The sequence below is a fragment of the Amaranthus tricolor genome, chromosome 1 (assembly GCF_026212465.1).
Source record: "Amaranthus tricolor cultivar Red isolate AtriRed21 chromosome 1, ASM2621246v1, whole genome shotgun sequence".
Classification (NCBI taxonomy): Eukaryota; Viridiplantae; Streptophyta; class Magnoliopsida; order Caryophyllales; family Amaranthaceae; genus Amaranthus; species Amaranthus tricolor.
Window position 1 is genome coordinate 37,352,174 of NC_080047.1, and position 19,747 is coordinate 37,371,920.

The window sequence follows — 19,747 nt, forward strand, 5'->3', positions numbered from 1 at the left end:
GTTTTCTTTTCTTTTCTTCAGTCTCATATCCCAGAAGGAGGGGTGTTTATTGGCGGGTACTTATTTTTTGCGGCCCGTATTCCGTTCCAAATTATCCAGATATTCGGATTTTGGGTACCCGGATAAATCGGGTCGGGACACTGGGTACCCGATTTTTATTTGTAGTATAATATTAACCCATTTCAAATGAGGATTTTGTAAGTGCGTAACAGCGTAAGCATAGTGATTAGTAGCAAGATCCCTGGTTGTGAGTAGTAGCTCGATGTACATGGGGATCACTGATCAGTAGCATAGTGATTAGTGATCAATGATCAGTAATTCACTAAATGTTATTGCACTCTTTTGATGGAAATTGGAATATGCTATCACTAATCACTGATTAGTAATTCACTAATTGGTATTGCACTGTTTGGATTAAAATTGGACTATTATTACTTTTAAGTTAATGTAGCTTTCAGGCTTTTAGTTAAGACTATATTTTATTTTCCATCATGTTCTCTATATACAAGCAGTCTTAGCATAAAGACAAGGCAAATATAGAAATCAAAGTGAGGTTTCTATTGAATAATTAAATAATTAATCATAATTAATAAAGTGATTAAGCAAAGTATGCGATGTTATAATCAAATAATTAAACTTTAATAACAGATCAACGGATACCAGCTAAAAATAATGTGCGGCCCATGACCCGACCCGCACTTTATATGTTTTTTTGAAAAATGACCCGCTATTTATGATGCCGTCGAGTCAATTGGTTCGGATTATTTATAACAGGCATACCCAAAAGTGTCCCTAAACTTTTGGGTCTCTTCATACTTTGTAGTTCCTAGTTCCTACTACATCATTTCATTCTTCTCAGGAAGAAGATTTCAACATGGTGTTAAAAACAATGTTCTGTCCCTTTGATTGTTTCACAAAATGCATGTTCTTAGACATTTTTAGCAGCAGTAATAAACATCAGTTGCATTTCAATTCATTACTTAAGTTTAAGTGAAAACAGTGAATCAAGAAATAATAAAAAGTAGTACTTGAGTAGTTACTTCATTCTGAAATACTTGTTACATTATTCATCGTTCAAGCTTATTTTAGATGTACATAGTTTTAGGGGTGGATGCTCTGTAATGTCAATAAGTTTAATTGACATCACTTAAATCTAAAATAAAATCATATAATATTAAAAGAGATTCACCTAGATCACTTTGTAAACACCCTGGCTTTCATATAAATGTGCAAGGTTTGAATCCCATTACACGCGCATCCTTGCTTTTTGTTTTTAAAGATATTAAAATAGAAAATAAAGCCCAAATTCCTAATTGTTGTAAATTTACTTTAATTTAAATAAACAATAAAATAAAGTTACAAGTTTGTAGAAGAAAACAAATTACATATGACAATCAAGAACTATTCTTATGTACACCACCGAGAACTCCGATAAACTGATCTTCAATCCCGAACAAAGTAGCAAGAAGATTTTGTTTGAACTTGATATTAATTCTAGGCGAGATGCTCTTTCCTAAAACATCATTTCCTCCCTACTATGTAAATTGGGAATAAACAGGAAATATATTCTGAGATACAAATAATTACACTAAATTCCTAGCACACGAAATTTAGAATGATGTAAGGAAAACTTAAATGGAAGAAGATACGGAAAATTACAATCGAGAATTGCAAGTTCTCTATGTTAAGTGCTCGAGAAGAAAAGAAATCAAAAATTACATGTCGAAAATAACCACACAAGCCTTCTATATTTATAGAATAGCTTATAGCTTTTCACGAAGCAACATGTTACTCCATGAAACGCAAGATTGATTCACGAACTAATGTCGTCTTTCAATCAATCTATCCCAATATATCCGGTTAAAATAACCATATTTAACCATTACTAGTTACATTATAACTAACAAACGGATAAACTAACTTTTGCAAAGAAAAATTTGCAAAGCAATGCGAACTCGCGACCTGCTGTTTCCACAAAACAGTAGCTTTTCCTTCCTTTATCTCGATCCGCGAGTTGTTTCACGATCCGTAAATACTACTTTTTGCTCAAAACAGAAACTTTGCAACCTTGGGATATTCTCAAATTAATTTATTCAAATTAATTATTTAATTTAATTAATTATAATTTCCGATGACCATTATACGCTCTAAATGACAACACTAACTAGTCAATTACAATAGCCTTTCTCTTTGTTTCACGTTGTTAAATTTTTAATTTAATACTTTAACATCACTTGTTCTATTTCTGGATCCGCCACTACATAGGTTAATATATTAATGATAAAAATAACATATTAGGTTGCAAAAAAAAAAAAATTATAGCAAGTACAATGAAACAGAGTAAATCATGTACAAACAAAACATGATTTTTGCTTTACTTTTATGATCCTATCAATTGGGGTAAGGGGACCATAAACAGGTAAATAAAGTGAGAAGCAGCCTATATCAAAAATAAATTTCTACAACAAAATGACAGCCTCACTCTCATGCAGTCTCATGCTGCATGTAGGAGCTTGTTTAATTGTACCAAGTACTTCAAAACAGACGCCTCTACTCACATTCAGACAACTACTTCTGGTGCGTTTGAGCAGAAGGGTTTTGGTGTTTGACAAACGGTTGATAGCTGATTAGAGTGTCTGATTTGACTAGTTTATTTTTAATCCATTGCTATGAACACCCCCTTAGTTTAAGTAAAGGTGCAATTTTTTCACCGGGATAAGGCTGAAGGATTTTATATTGGCCGGAAGGGAAAAGGGAAATTAATTTAACTTGTAAGTGGTGAAAAACGAATCATTATCACTATCAAAAAGGGAAAAACGAATGCACTTTGGAAAAATTAGATTTTATAATAAGGCATTTAGGAATTGTTCCAGTTACATTATTGTTCTCAAGATGCCTGCAAAGGAGTAACATTTATGTCTTTATCAAATTAGAATGGGAGAATAAATAGGGTTATTAGAAACTAGCAAGAACATTCATAATAAAAGGTGAGACATTGAAAATAATACATGTGCCATCATGTTCTTAACAGAATTGGAGCTTCACGGATCCAGTGAAGAAAAAGGTCAACATGTCCTTGCTAAAAAATTGTAGGTACTCCTATGCTTCTCCTTTTGAGGACTATGTACCAATAGAATTTAAGAAATAAGTTTGGGCAATATAAGTAAAGGAGTTTAAGTAAGGAGTAAAAAAGGTCTCTTAACAAACTGTCTTTTTGAGAGACGTATCTCAAGCTCAGCCTATTAAAAATTAATGTCCACTTATCGTATTTTTAACGCCTACTTATATTATCCTCAATGCTTAATTATCTTTAATGCCTACTTTTAATATTTTAAATGTCTATTTACATTATCTTAATACCTACTTACAATATTTTAAAAAATATATAATGGGTCGGCCCAACTTGAAATGGTCTCTCAAAGAAACCGTCTCTTAACCGTCTCTCACAAGAATTCGTAACCAGACTAACAAATAGGCACTCTAACATTCTTTCTCACATGTGAGTGTTTCTCGAATTTTAGCCTATTAGAAGGGTTACAGACCCCATTGGAATTGAACATCCAATTAAGGCCTCTTACCCAATGATATTTTATTAAATGCTCAGTTATGAAGACCCAACAACGAATCGAACTCTAATAATAAGATAGAATTTAAGAAATAGGTTTGGGCAACCCAAATAAAAAGAAGAGATAACCCACTTACAAACTCAAAGAAGGTCCTTATTAAAACCAACTAACAGTATTATATTAGAAGTCCCTTCTCAAGCTTATAAAATAATGTATACTCATCTCTTTCTCAAATATGATATTTTACAAGTGGGTAACAAATGAATATTTCAACATTTACCAACTAAGAGATTTTGACCTATGAAACATGTCCCATGTGGACATATGACTATAACAAAGTTCATTAAGAAGAATGTCTTATAGAGTGTAAATTAGTTGGGTTGTGAAAGTGAAGACCAAAGTCCTTGCCAAAGAAGACCACATATCACCATTTCAACACTATGTTCATACATCAACACCAAAATCTTTCTCTAATATGCCAACATTTATCTTTTAACATCAAAATTAGTCACTATCTCCATTTTGGTCTCTAACACTTTGTTTTAAGGGAATTGGAAAGAAATGAGATGGAGAGATTTAATAGAGATAAATAAGATCTTCAAATCAATCAAGATTAATCTTGATTGATATATTGATTGTCTTATAAATATTACAATATTATCTTATAAATTATTTATAGATAATATGTCACGTAATTTTTATTATTGTCATCTTCAATTATTTATTGTATCTTTTATATTATTATTCTTATGTATCTTTTAGAATTTTAGTATTATTATAAATAGGATGTAATTTCTATTTAATCAATTCAAGAGTTTAAACATTTCTATACTCTACAAGATTTATTGGGATATAATTTTCTTTCTTTGGATAACAAACTTGAGGGGAGGGATGAATTTAAAGGGATTATTACATCCTTTAGTTTTGTTGATAACCAAATCTCATTAAAAGTGGAAAGATTAAAAGAAAATACTCCCACTAATTCACCCAATGTGTTATATTTGACTTTTCACCAATTTTTAGTTAGTCAAATGGGACCACATGTGAAAGAAAAAATATGGTGTTTTTTCTTCTTTTACTTTCTTTTCCCTCTTAAACAAAAAAGGAATTTTTTTTTTATCATTATCTTTTCCTTTCTTTCCCTTCTTTTTTCCTCAAAAACTCTTATTCAAACACAGTGTAAGACTAACACAGTAACACTCAATGAGAGAATTGGAGGAAAGTGAAGAGAGAGGAATCAAAGGGATCTTATTTTTTGTGTTTTTATACCACACACGTATAGGTGTTTATTTAGGTTATTAGGTTGATTTCGGGTAAGTATTTCGAGCCGGTTTAAAATCGGGTCTTTTGTACACATTAATTTTTACAATAATTTTAAAATCATTTTAAAGTCGGATTCAGTTACAAGTTCGGATAAATATTAGGTCGTCAAGTCTATTTTAAACACCTCTATAAGTGACACACCAATTTTGAAGGAAAGGGATTTAGGAGGAAGGGATTAAATCTTTTTATTTTATCAACTCCAACATCAATAATAGTGGAAGAACACAGAAAAATAGTTGTAGAACATGTTAATGCTATGTGGTTTCTACTTTCCCTTCCTCATCTTTCTACAAAGGAACTAACTTATTTAGTTGCACAGTTGTGTGCTTTTCATTGATTTTGTAAATATTTTCTTAAAAGTGATACGTTTGAGACTGAAAGCATACTCATACATCGTATTGGTGTCAGGGAATTATTTCTAAATATTAGCATAATATTGTTGGTTGTGTTTGTGATCTTAATAGTAATTTTATATAGGATTTCGCTAAAGAACGTCCCTGACGCTAGGGGCAGAGGCACATATGCATCCATGGGATCATTTGTTATAAATGCATGGTGGGCTATGATTTTTTTTACGTGACTAGTTGCGGGGTCGCGTGCTATGCACGTGATCCTCTAAGTTACATTATTAAATGTAATAATGTAGTTTGATATATTTTTATAATTAAGAATGATGCGAATGAAAACATCAAAATGTAAAAGCGTTGTAAAGGGTGAACGATGCAAGGATCGGAGGTGTATAGTTAGTAGTACATAACATAATTAAAGTGAGACACGGAAAATATTAGAGTCGTTATATGTACCAGGCACTTGTCTTGTTATGGATGAATATTGTTGTTTCATAGATCTACATCGTTAAATTATGTTTTTTTGCCTTTGCTGGTCAATCTAAATTTCTTTTAATCTTTCAACACAATTGTTTCATTACAAGACACACGTAGTCATCATTGTAATTATGTTAACATCAGTTTGTTCAAGGTGCTAACATCTGTATATTCAACATATTTATTTATTGCAATTGGACATAAATTGACAAATCAAATGGTATGATTGCAAAATTTCCAGTTATACAACGTTGGCTTCATTATTTACTTTGACTTTTAGAACCCAATTAATATAAAATTTGGATCCGCCACTGCCTGAGGCATTTGTTAAACAGGATATAATTCAATTTTAATAGTAACCTTAAATATATTTAAAATTTTAAGCTATTTAAACATTTATTATATAACCAAATATAGCATAAAAGTTAAAATCCATCTCCAATTCACATGTCAAATATATTATATAATTTTAATATTTATTTGTTTTCTAATTTCCTCTTTCGAATATATTATTATTAGTCTTGTTAACAAATGTCCCGAGGCGTATGTCAGTTTTTATCTTTTAATAAAATAACCAACATTCTAAGATTTGCACATTAAAAATGAAGTGGAAATGATAATATCAAACAAATATGAAAATGGAAACCGAATTATAATTATATCATAAATTTCTGTTTTTTAATAATATAAATTTCTGAATTGATATCATATTGGAATTCTACTAACACTTATATATTGTAATCCTTTACATTAAAACAAGATGTGTACTTTTACACAAATTTGAACATTTTTTTGAAAGTTGAAGCCAACTTTTCTGAAACCAACTAAATCGTTCAGTACACAGTAGAAAAACTTGGTAGTAAAACAAATTAATGTAAAATGTATTTAAAAAAGCCGTCTTAGCTCAGTGGTAGAGCGCGTGGCTTTTAACCACGTGGTCGTGGGTTCGATCCCCACAGACGGCGCTTTTTTTGTTTTTGAAATTTAATATTTATTTTCACCCTTTTTACATCGTATTTTTTAGATCTACTTATTATAAAATGGTATCCTTTTCCACTTTGAGCTCCCACTTTTCGCTTTATTTGGATATTTACAATTAATTGCGACATATATTTTTTTTCCTTTCATTGTCGAATAAACCAATCAGTATTCAAAGCTTTGAAAGTGAAAAGTATACAAAAGCTGGGAGAAAATCAAATTTGCAAGCGAAAAAGCAGCATAAATTGAATTTACTTGGATGTAGAATGACAGGAAGTATTACAATTCACAAGTAGTAATTAATTGTTACAGTTTCTAGAAACAGCAAAATATAGATCAATTAGCCAACCCCAGCTTAGAAGTTTCTATGTGCAAGTGTGACATTCATATGAACTTCCAAGTGATCAAGGCTCAGTTCGATGAGAGGCCACAAAATCCACCATATCCATTCTCCACGGCCAAAGTTCTGACCCCAAACACTAAGGAAGTTCTCGGGGTGAATCCGTGAACTTGGGTGCCCGACTCCCAGGGTGGATAGACGGCCAGCCAAAAACTTAACCCCATCGATTTCCCCTGCCACCGGAACTCTGACCCTTGGAAACTTCAGATGATGGTGTCGAAGATCCCAACACGTTGAAGCTTGATCGCTTTTTCTTATGCGTTTTCCATGTTAGTTTCCAAGCGCCACTTCCACTTCCGCTTCCATTTTCACCGTCATCTTGATCTCGATATTCAGATGTTCCGAAGTTCAAACCATTGATCCTCATCTTTCGAGGTGAAGGAACGTGCAATTCTTCACTTTTCTCATCGCTATAATTAGCTAAATCGTCATCATCCTCCACTTCATACGGCTTTTCGATTCCTCCATCATTATTGTTGGGAGAGTTGAAATTATCAGAAGAAACAGGCTCCTTCCTCTTCCTCTTGGCAATGGCTTTGGAGATGTCTTCTCCATTTTCAACGGCTTTTGCCCACCGTAAGTCACTGAGAGTGTCGGCATAAACCACCTCTTTTCTCTTCCTCTTACCTGTTATCTTTCCAACATCATAATCGAACCCTTTACCCCTCTCAGCGGCTTCAGAGTTAATAGTGTATACCCATTCGGGCACCTCATGATCTTCCATAAGACGAGACCGATAGTTCTCCTTTTGCTTCCGCTCTTCATCCATTTTCTCAAATAGCCAGAACTCTTCTTCGGTTCGGGCTGCTAAACGATTAATCTCTCTCTCACTCGGTACATCTGTTCCTAGTGAGCTTGTTCCTCTACGCATAATCTCTTCCAACATCTCCTTCCTGTCCTGAGCTGCAAATATAAAGACATTATCCGTTAAGTTGCTTGGGAAAACACAATGTAACAAAAGGCTATACAGAAAACATAAATGGCTTTCCATCAAGTCGTTACTCTCAAATCCCTGAATTGATGGGCAGGGGAAGACCACGAGTCTATAAAAGAGAAAAATAAAGTAAAGGGGAGATTTTTATAAAATGGCCCATAACCGACCATAATTCGTTTTTTCGATTCGTGATTCGCAAGAATATTGACAAATCATGTGACACTGATCTCAGCATTTCCGAAATCATAGTCTACTTCCCTATCATTTCCACTTTCACATACTCCTATCCTTAAAACCCAAAACCAATAATAAAGGGAGAGGGCTACATTCAGATAGAAGACCTATGGATGCAGAACTACGACAAATATAAGAAATATTGCCAGATTTTAGACGCAGCACCATACCTGTTGATGTTGTATTGAAGAGCCCAGCCTGTATAACCTTGGCATCAATACCCATTTTCTGTTTTGCGCGTTCCAAAATTACCTCTTCAATTGATCCAACACTAACCAACACAAAAACCCTCACCTCCTTTTTCTGGCCAATACGATGGGCCCGATCCTCTGCTTGCTGGTCCATCTGAGGGTTCCAATCACTATCAAAAATGATCACAGTATCTGCAGTTTGTAAGTTCAGACCCAGACCACCAGCACGAGTACTCAGAAGAAATATGAAATACGGAGAGTTTGGAGCATTAAATTCTTTGAGTAAAGTCCCTCTTTCGTCCGTTTTTGATGAGCCATCAAGACGAAGGAACTTGTAATCATGCATTCTCAGATAAAGCTCAAGGATGTCTAAGAGACGAGTCATTTGTGAAAACAAAAGGACTCTATGTCCAGCTCGATGCAGTTTCGGGAGCAACCTATCGAGTAATTCAAATTTTCCAGAAGCTCTCACTATCTCGTCCATGCGCCACATATTATACTCTTGCAAGAAAAGGTAAGGGTGGTTGCAGCACTTCCTAAGCTGCATTGACAGGTTTTGCAAGCTCTTTGATTTTCCTCTCTCTGCAACAGTCAAGTACATATAAATGATAGAATTACGCAATACAAAATCAATTACAGCCAAAGAAAATATAAATTGGCCAAAAAAGATGAAAAATACGTCAAGAAATTAGCGTTCAAGAAAATTAAGAAATTTAGCGTAGTTTACTAGACAGAATTATGTGTACCCTCGTTATTTGCCTGAAAAAAATAAAGGTCTACAAGAATAGAAATATTGCAGGAAATTTGCAACCGTACAAAATATCCTGTAAATTTCCCTAAATAGTTGAGATAGGACACAGATAAACACCAAGAAAAATGTATAATACAAACCTATAGTTCCATTTCAATTCACTGGCGAGGTACGTAGAGAACTCTTCTAGGGTAGAAAGGAGTATTATTTTTGGAGTCGAATCCGCATATCAAATGTATTGAGCGCATTACCTTTGCAGAATCCTAGGTCATACTAGATATATGGTGAGGGATGAATCCCACAACTTTAACACAAGATCTCCTGACCCCCACCCATAACAGCAAAACACAAGAGAATTTATTCACTTAATGTTCTTATTCTCAGAGAAATTCAATAAGTGTTTCAGTAAAAAAGAAAAAACTCGAGTGAAAAAGAACTCAAGCGATTCACGGAATATGTAAAATTCAAAGATTCAGATTTTTCTAAAATTTGTAACAATTTAGCTCAGATGTAGTCACCCTTAATATACTACAACCCAAGGCCATGCCAAAGTGCACTAGTTACTAATTGAATGCAAAATTTGAACATCCACATCAACGAAGAATGATGTCACAAACTCATGCAAGTTGTAACTATTTGAAGAAATTTGCTAGATTTAATATTGCAGAATAAATGCTAAAATTCAACAGAAAAGATACCTGACTCCATCCCTACTCTGCCCACATCTGTAACTTGATGATAATACACTTTCTGCCATGCAGACAGGTCACATTTCAATATGACCTGTGTCTTCCCTGGTAGATATTTCTCCACTTCATCTTTCTTCCTTCTGAGAATAAATGGCCTTATAACCTAATCAAAGAAAATTTGCAAGAGCAAAATCAAGTCATGGTGTAAAGAAGAAGGAAAAGGATTGGAAGGTGGATGGAAAAAGCGATTACATGATGCAGACGTCGAATGATCAATAGCTCTTCTTCATCTGTAAGTGCAACATCACATCGATCTGCAAATGGTGCATTAAACCATTCTGCAAAATTCTCAACAGAGTTGAAAATTTGTGGAAGAAGGAAATTAAGCAGGGCCCACAGCTCCTGGAGGCTGTTCTGTATTGGAGTGCCGGTCAGCAAAAGTCTGCGCCGGATCCTATATCTGGATACATATACAAGTTCCAGTAAATGTTAAACTTTCAATAATGAATATCAAACAACAAAATTTATAACGAGAAGGTAGAAATTGGAACTCCATTGTAGACTATCACACTCAAGAAGAGGATCATGATAATGGAAGCATCTCCACAGTCTAAATTCTCAATGTAACCAAATTTTCAGCCCAGTAGAGGAGGGTTTGATCGTATGAGGAAGGCTGACACTAGTTTGTAATTTTTGTCACATCAATGATCGTGAACACAATTTCTATTCTCGTGGGGGCATTCCCTACTTAATGACACATTGCACTACTTAGACCAAGTAGTGAAAAAAATTGTGAGAAATCTTAGGTCGTTTTCCAAAAGCAATGTGCCACATTGCCCGAGTGGTGAAAATAGATCAAGGGATTTTAGTTTCTGCAAAAGGGGACTAAAGAAGTTTTATGGAACCAAGTTAAGAATGGCACCTAAGAATATAGAGACCCTTACAGGAAAGATAGAGTTAGGTTCAACTCTCTATCACTTAATTAATCAAAATATACCAAACTTATAAAGCAAACCAGAGGTTTAATCCATATACTAATTTAGACTATAATCAAACTTAACCAGAAAGAATCCTATAACGCAATATCATACCTGAAGAAATTCATATCAGATCACCTTACTCTAAGTCAAAAGGGCAAGCCCTTAGAGGACGTGATGACGAAGATAAAAATTAGCATTATATGTTTGTAAGAGATCAAATGGGTAGGAAATAAGTTAAAACTATGAAGATATAAACTTTGGTATTCTAGACAAGATATCAGCAGAAACAGAGTGGGTATTATCATGGTTGATTAACTAACCAATGATGTAGCAAAGGTTTTATAGTAAAAATCACAAGAGTAGGATCTATAAAGCATAATACACGATAAAGAAATAGCAAGTATCGTTAGTATCGTTAGTATCATTAACGATATAGGTGGGTGCATTCTGAGAGGATTTAAATGAGCTTTTGCAATTGGTGGTGACCAAAGAGCGCATGTTTGCAAAGAGTTGTGTTGGCTTTGAGAGTGGCATATACATCAGAGATTTTGGATATGGAATGATAAATGAAAGAAAGAGACCGTTTGATTTTTACAGCCAATCATATGATACAAACATGGATAACACGTCAAAAAGAGCATGAGACTCGAGGGCAATTAACTTAGATGCAAACTTGAAGAATTCTATCTCTTGAGTGTCAAAATAGATTTTAAGAGAATCAAATGGCAACTTTGTAGTGCACAGGGATACATCATGGTGGAATAAGACAGTTAAAAATTTGTTAGCAAGGGAACGGAATGCTATATAATCCTAGAAAATTTTTGAAATGAAGATAACATTGTTAAATACAAGTGTGCCAAATTTAAGGCAAACGAAGCAGTGAAGGGGGGCAAAACTTAAGGTATATAAAGTGTTATCCAAAAAGCTAAATTTTGAAATGAGGGGATAAAGATATGAGATATCCAAAAGGTGGAAAAAAAGGAGATAAGAGGATACAAAAGACCTGAATATGGAGAAGTGAGTTAAGGAAAAATTCAAGTGAATTCTTATCCAAGATGAAAAAATAACGGACAAATAGAGGGAATACTTTGGTGAGTTGATAATGGACTTAAGGAAAGTGCATTTCTCATCATCTATCTTCCTACTAAACATATCACGTGCTCTTGTTTTGTTTGTTTGTTTTTTTTTTTTTTTTCTTTTTTCCTTTTTCCATATCCTTTAATTTTTCTCTTCAATTTTCTTACTAAATTTTTTCTAACCCCACTTATTTTAAATGGTAAGATATAATACAAAATGTACCCACAAGTCAACTTAGGTCGTATCCTGCATTTCCGTTCTCGTACTCTATACTAGACCATTTTGCAGTCGACAACATAATGATTCCAGACAGTCTACCATAGTCCATAGAGCCATTCATTTTACGAGACAAGTAATAAGGTGCTATAGGGAGGGAGCTACACATGATTTTCATCATCTTGGATCAAGGGTCAGACAAAATTATGATCATGATAGTGATCGGTAATGAGAAAGAAGGAACCTATATCAACATACTTCGAAGTGTCTACAAGTGAAAACATGTGCTACAAGTCTACAATATATGGGTGAGCATTGAAAGAATTTTAGCTCTTTCCTACTTGAGACAACTAAATGAAATCAAATTATAGTGTATTAAGTTAAACTCAAGCATGATATAGAGACAGGTGTTGAGAACATTGCGGTTTAAACTAAAAGCAAAAATGAAAACATAAAGTGTCATCTTGGAACACGAGTGGAAATGCAAATAAAGTTACAAAGAGCTAGCGAAAAGTAATTTTTCAAGCATTTTGAAACAATTATCCGTAGTAACAAAGGTAATTTTTCATGTATTTTGAAACAATTATCCAAAGCAATAAAGTGTCATCTTGGAACAGTCGCGATCGCAGTAATGCAACGAGGATGCGGTTACTAGAGTGATGTGATTATCAAATATTGGCCGAAAACATGACATATCCCTTGGAATGACACAAATGTTGTTTTTTTAAAACCTTTACAACACAACTAATGCAATTCGATGCGGCCTTGTTTTTGCACTATGCCTCATAGGAATCGTCCATGACTTAAATAGAGGGAGCTACCTAGCAATTAGAGTATCATGTGGCGGGGGTGTACCTAAGGTTAAAGGGAAGCTTCTACAAAATGACCATATACATGCATTCTTCTAAGGTCCAGTAGAAAATTTAAAAAGGATTGTAGTCGGATGATTATGGCAACTAAGATAGGTGTCTTAAGTTGAATATGCAAGTGTGCCTTGAGTAGAATTTGAAGTGAGTATATTAGAAAAGAACTTGGAATGTTAAACATTGAAATAAGATGGTGGAAAACCAATTATGTTAATATGGATATTTACAAGTGCAACGACGACCATTTAAGGAGCCCATGAGGGTTGGAATTATAAAGAGTTAAAATGGAAAACAAAGACTATAATTGGATGATAAGAAAGAAGATGGATGTAAAGAAAATGTATTTGAAAATGCATATGGTAGTCAATTGGTAAAACCTTATAGACGATCACAGTCCACCTGTTCAAGATTCAAGCTTTGGCATTGTTGCGGTAAGGAGATAACAAAAGACAACACAAATAACAAGGTAAATCTTTTGCACACAGCTATAGTACGAGAAATAAGTCTTAGAAACTAGTCATAACGAAAGTTTACCGAGCTAACACAATAAAAAAATTATAGGCAAAAGCAATATTGCACATCACAACAACTTATCAAAGTTGAGCACTCATTAACCATGAGAAGTGAAGGTAGCTCATACTTGTACAAGAAGTTAGGTTCATTTAGTTTCTAGTTTAGGATTATTTACAGGCACTGAAAGCAAAATTAAAGCTTGTATCTCAATGAGTAAATTTTGACTTAAGAGGTATCTACACAGTACCTTATATGTTCTTTTAGCTTCATGCACAATAAAGCTTCCCAAACTATAAGAAATAAGAAGAATAAGTTGGGCACATACTCTGAAACAAGAATCCGTGCAAGAGCACACTCATGATTTTTCAATCGATGCCCTTCATCAACTACCATGTAATGCCAGTGAATTTTCTTAAGGTATTGCTTGTCCCTCATGATAAGGTCATAATGAGTAATCATCACACAAAACTTTCCCTCCCCAAAGTATTCTTCCCTGATTGCTTTCCTTGTCTCCTGTCGCCCATCATATAGGACTGCGACAATGCTAAAATACAAAGATGTCGATAAGCAACATTATCCGTACAGACTATGAACACAGTGACTAACGCAATGATAAACATGACAAAATAGCAATAATTATGATGACATATACCTTGGAACCCATGTTTGGAATTCATGGACCCAGTTAGGTAGTACAGCCTTTGGGGCCACAATCAAGTGAGGCCCAGCCACACCTTTATTCTCCATTAGATATGCAATCAAAGAAATAGTTTGAATCGTTTTCCCCAATCCCATTTCATCTGCTAATATTCCATTGAGATTGTTATTGAATAATGAAAGCATCCACTGGAGCCCCTCCAACTGATACGGTCTGAGCTCTCCACCTTGAAGCATTGCTGGTTGCTCATTTACCTGCAAGGAAAATATTTGACTTTGCTTCCTTAATTTCTAACCTCAAGTATTAGTAAAAAATCATGCACCACATGTCCAAATTGGTAAATTTCAGAACATCTCATATTCTTTTAAGTGTTTATTTACTGTGAACATCATATCTTTTGAACGATTACAATTGAAGCAATTGTAGCAATCAGAAAAACAGAAAATGCACAAGGCAAAAAACACATTACTCCCTCATTATTTGTGCCTGTCCATGCAATATCCCACTAAAGTAATTAGATGTACTTTTTAAGGAGGTGCATTTGAGTGGTCAAATATAGTGTGCCTACAGCCAAGCATAAAACAACACATTCAATGTACGTAGATGGTATTGGTACCTGCCCAACCTACTCAGAAATATAAAAAGCACTTCAGCTCATCAAAACCAATTTCACGGGATTCAACAGCCTCTGAGGAATCATGTAAGATTATAGTCCTTAGAATATTTTTAAAATGATTCCAGTCATCTGCAGGAGCGAAAAATATCAAGACGTTTGTTGGTAAAACTGCTATAAGTGCCTATAGCACAATGTCTGTACTTACTGAGAAGTAGGTCGTTTCAAGTTATTTTCTAAACACTAACACCCATTAAAGATAAGGACAAACCTATCCTTGTATTTTGAATTAATTCTTAACAGGAGTGTTTTGTCAACTCATGAAACAACTTGAGACACAGAACAAATTGAACTTAGGTTCTTGCATTGCCAACTTGGCAAGAAACTAGATTCAGCTTTAAAGACCACAGGGCCAAAAGCTCCAGGTGCTTGAACATTGGAGGAAGCAAGAATATCAGTCAGTAGTGAGCTGTTTCAGCAAATAATCAGTGTACTTTTCCAAAAACAATGCAATGTTCATAAAGTCACAAGGAATTTAGAGTAAGCAAAGAAAAAAATGGAACAGCAGAGAGCTGTTTCAACATTGGATTTTCGCATAAACAGTGCTACAAACCAAAGATCCATCCATGTAGAATCATGTGAAGCTGTTGAGTTCTTCTAGAAAATAGGCTTATCAAAACGAGATACTATAACTAATCCAGCCAGTATTGCCCATAAAAATGTATCAGGGAATAGAACAACAAATGATGAAGTATAAAACTAAATTCTTACCTTTTCTTGAATGGAGTGTACAGCGGAATTATACTTCCTCTGACCTTCAAGTAAACTGCCTGCCTTACCAAAATCTTCTTCGCTTGCGTCAATATCTTCATCAGGGATAGGAGTTCCCTCTTTCAGGACATCCAGTTCTTGAATGTCAGCATCCGACTCTTCTAATGGCTCGATGCCATCAGAATGCTCTGCATCTTTTTGTCGTTGAACCGCAGCTCCAAGAGAGACGAGAAGTTCGTTTGTTTTTCCTAGAAGCATAGTTAGTCTCTCATTCTTACTCTCCTCAACCATTTTCATGTATGCTTCCTGGTCATCTTTCTTGAGGGCATCCATCCTCATTTTCTCTTGCCTTGTAGCACGTTGCCTCTGCCTTCCATGCCATGCCTTGAATAACACACAATTAAGATGCTTTTTATTACTGAATGAAAGCCTCATCATTTTTCAATCCCATATTAGTAAAGTGAGAGTGAAACATATGTACCAAAACCCCGTCATTCCTTTGTTTCCGTCGCTTTGAAGAAGCACCAACTTGTAACTGGAATTCACGAGCTGCATTGAGCAAATCTGCAAAAAATTTCCTTTTCCTAGTTTCCACAAGATTCTTTTCCTCCTCTTCTAATCTAGATAATCTCTGCAATGAACAATCCCACAAATAAACAAATTCATTATCTTACACCAAAAATTAGCAGTTAGAAGTTTACAACCCTTATGAGAATAACTATCAGAAAATGAAAAGTAGAAAGTTCCAATTATTGCAGATCTACAGTGCATAACCGCCCTTTCCCTATTTCCTTTTTGGAGGAAGTAATTTCATCAGACATCAAACAAATCCCTTAGCACTATCTTCATAACATACACGAGTTTTTTCTAGCAGTAGACAGAAATTTAATATGCGCATGAACACATCAAATGAGAGTTGAATTTAAGCTGAGGGAAGCGAAATGTCAAATGCAAGCTGCATAGACACTGGAGAGGGGAAGCAAGAAAGACAGAAATCAGACAAGCATCACCCCTAACCTCAGCATCTCGTTTTTTCCTGATTTGGTCATCGGAATCTCCAGCAAAAGGATTTCCCACGCCGTAAAAAGGGCGACGCAATCTTGTCATCCCCCAATCAAATAACTGCTGCTCAGGGTGAACACACTTCAAGCGCAGCCAATACTCTGCACTTACTTCAGATCGAACCTTCTTTTGCAGTTCTGCTAGCTGGTTGAATAGACAAAGCGCACAGATAAGCAATCCAGACAAACAAAGCACATACAATAATGGGATCATTGTGTATAAAATCATTGTAACGGCATCAAAGACCCTTTAAGTTGTGATAACATCTGACATATCTGTGCAAAACAGTACTGAGGTTCATAGTTCTGCTCTTGATTCAATCTTTAGTCGTCTCTTAAATAAGGCACATTTTGGTGAAACGTATCCAGGTGATATTTTTGACCAGATAATGCGTTATCTTCCATATGAAAACTTGAAAATAAACCTACCAAATATTGTATAAAAGAAATAGGGTAGCATTCACCTTTAGACCATAGAGTTCAAGCATGCACTTCATTTGCAAATCCTCGCCTCTACTCGATGGCAATTCTGGTTTCATTATATTTCATTAGTCAATCAGAGAAAAGCTTTAAGCCAGCAGGCATCAAACGGAGGATGGAACATATTGTCCAAAGTTCAACAGAGAATCACTTAAAATTTAAATACATAATCAGCTAAGAGCATAATTGCAGAAGTAGATGAAGCATAGCTCGTTGCATTCAATCATGCAAGTATTTTTAAAAGTGGATTTCTAGAACCTGTACAGTCATACCAGACACTATTTTATCAAATTGATCATCAGCAGCAATTTCACAAATAATGGGTAGCCATTTTACAGAATGACACCAACAGAAAATATAGGAATAAATGAAAAAGAAAGAACTTGTAGCCTGCATCAACCTGTTATATTATCCTAGTAGTAGTAGGTCAACATAAACCAAACTCAACAGAATTTCCAGAAATAACACAAAAGGATAAGCAAAATTAGGATAAATAATGTCAATGAGGGGGCCAAGAACATAGTGGATCCACAAATTCCAAGAACATGTTGCAAGCTACGCAAGCTTACATAACAGCTACAGTGAAAATTATAATCTAGTAACTAGTCAGTGTTTGAAAAGAAATGTTAAAATGTCCATCCACCAAATGAGCCGAACAGGCCCAGTAACAGAATTAAGTTCACACAATAGTGCAAAATACTAGGTCCCTATTTCGATGGGGTCAAAGATTTATAATTCTTTGATTTCAGATTATGATGGATAAAATGAAATGACTCCTTAATTAAGTGTACTTATTTATGTAAAGTTATACATGATATTTGCTTCCAAGGGCCAATCAGATAATAAGTTTAAAGTTGCGTACATCAAACCCCAAACCCCGCCCAGGTGGAAGCCACTTCATGGCATTAGGTTTACAGCAACATAAATTATAGGTTGCGACAAATGCAAAACCTTTCGCAGAAAGCCGATTCGCCACCGACCATTACCATGTCCACAAACGGAACCACATTGTTGCTCTACGTTTAGACCCATTTAAAGCATTCCTTTTCTTCTCTACACCCAAATAACATCGCATAACAGCAATTATTACAAAATACCTTAGAAAAATAGTTTCCTGGAGTAATAAAAGCAACATTAAGACCTTCAGAAAAAGAAACAATAAGGCTGCTGGTGGTTTAACAAGGACCTTTAAATCCAAGCTAAGATGAACTAAACTCAACTACAAGCCAAAACTCCAAAACCTAACACTTTAAAGATTAAAAACATAAACCAACCTTCAAGTTCAGCTAACCGATGCTCAACCTTAGTCTCAAAACGACTCTCATTCAACGCTGCTAATGCACTGCTGGACATACATCTAGGGCGTTGCTTTTCCACAGCATCTTCAAATTCCATTATCAAATCCCCATAACTTGAAATACCAGATGATTCCTACAATTCATTCGAAGCTAATTCAATAAACAATCCACAAATCATGCATTACAGTGACACAAAAGAATATTAATCAACCCAATAACTCGATCAATCACCAAACACTTTAAAACCCCATAATTAAAACAAAATAAAGAATATTAATCAACCCAGCAATTCGATTAATCACCAAATGCTCCAATACCCAAAACTTAAACAACAAAATTAACCTTAATTGCAAATTAAAAACATACCCAACAGTTCAACTAAAACGAAGAACACAAAAAACGAAAAATGAAAGACAACCAACTTACTTTATTAGATTTAGGGGAATTGTCGATGGAAGAAGGAGAAACAACATCTGGAACTCCATGATAGATGGAAGAAACGGAATCAAAAACCTCAGGAGGAAGAGGAAGGTCACGAGAAAGAAGATTAAGAGCACAAATCAAAGTCTTAGTCTTCTGAACATGGTTAAGAGAAGAAGGTGATTGTGAAGACGGAGATTTGCTATCAACCACCTGAGTAACCATGGCGGGAACAATCTTCAACGGCTATTCAATTGTTGGATCGATTTAATTAAATTTTATTTATTTTTGACAAAGAATTTGAGCCACGGGGGGTTTAAATCTAAGTTTCTCTTATAAGGGTTCTAATACAAAGTACATTTCGTTTCTCTCTCACCGCTCTTCTGTGTATTTAACTGAGACCATACTTTGGGGGTTTTATTTTTTTTTTTTTTTTGTGCGGCGAATGGCGATATTGCCACGGAATATAATTCTCCCCCACAACACTTCGTTTTTTAGTGAGACGGTTCCACGGTGAGACTATTTTTATTGAACTGATCCAATATATATTTTTTGTCATAAAGTGATCACTTATAATGTTAAAGTGATCACTTATAATGTTAAAGTGATCACTCACTTTTAAAATAATTTATATTTTATAGTCTTAAGTGATTACTTATAACCTTAAAACGATCAATCATAAAGTAATCAATTAAATAAATGGGCTAATTATATGGCCCGTTTTATGGTGAGACAGTTTCATACAAGACAAGCTGCCACTTACTTCGATCTATTTGCTACATAGTTATGGGTCCATAATTCTATTACACTTATTTTAGATTCACTTCAGACTCAGCGAATTCAAATTTGATTCTAGTGTAACAAAATAAATGGGTTTGGGTCTTGGATTTTCATACTCAAACTT

The 19,747-nt window shown here is 34.7% G+C and overlaps 1 protein-coding gene, 1 non-coding gene and 1 pseudogene across 2 annotated transcripts; 2 read left to right on the forward strand and 1 right to left on the reverse strand.

The window, feature by feature from the left end:
* LOC130810333 (uncharacterized) overlaps positions 1-7,199 on the forward strand; it is a 19,541-nt pseudogene extending 12,342 nt beyond the window's left edge.
* On the forward strand, positions 6,607-6,678 carry TRNAK-UUU (transfer RNA lysine (anticodon UUU)). Its single transcript has one exon. It is a non-coding gene; the product is annotated as a tRNA-Lys (tRNA).
* On the reverse strand, positions 6,826-19,240 carry LOC130816090 (probable ATP-dependent DNA helicase CHR12). The gene is made up of 12 exons (XM_057682678.1): positions 18,850-19,240; positions 18,400-18,556; positions 17,110-17,174; positions 16,602-16,790; positions 16,066-16,215; positions 15,585-15,968; positions 14,195-14,454; positions 13,868-14,086; positions 10,143-10,350; positions 9,900-10,053; positions 8,430-9,032; positions 6,826-7,994 (listed from the first exon to the last, which is right to left on the reverse strand). Exons 1-12 carry the CDS (start codon positions 19,066-19,068, stop codon positions 7,246-7,248), a joined length of 3,357 nt encoding a protein of 1,118 aa, XP_057538661.1. The 5' UTR covers positions 19,069-19,240; the 3' UTR covers positions 6,826-7,245.
* Between the last annotated feature and the right edge of the window lie 507 nt (positions 19,241-19,747).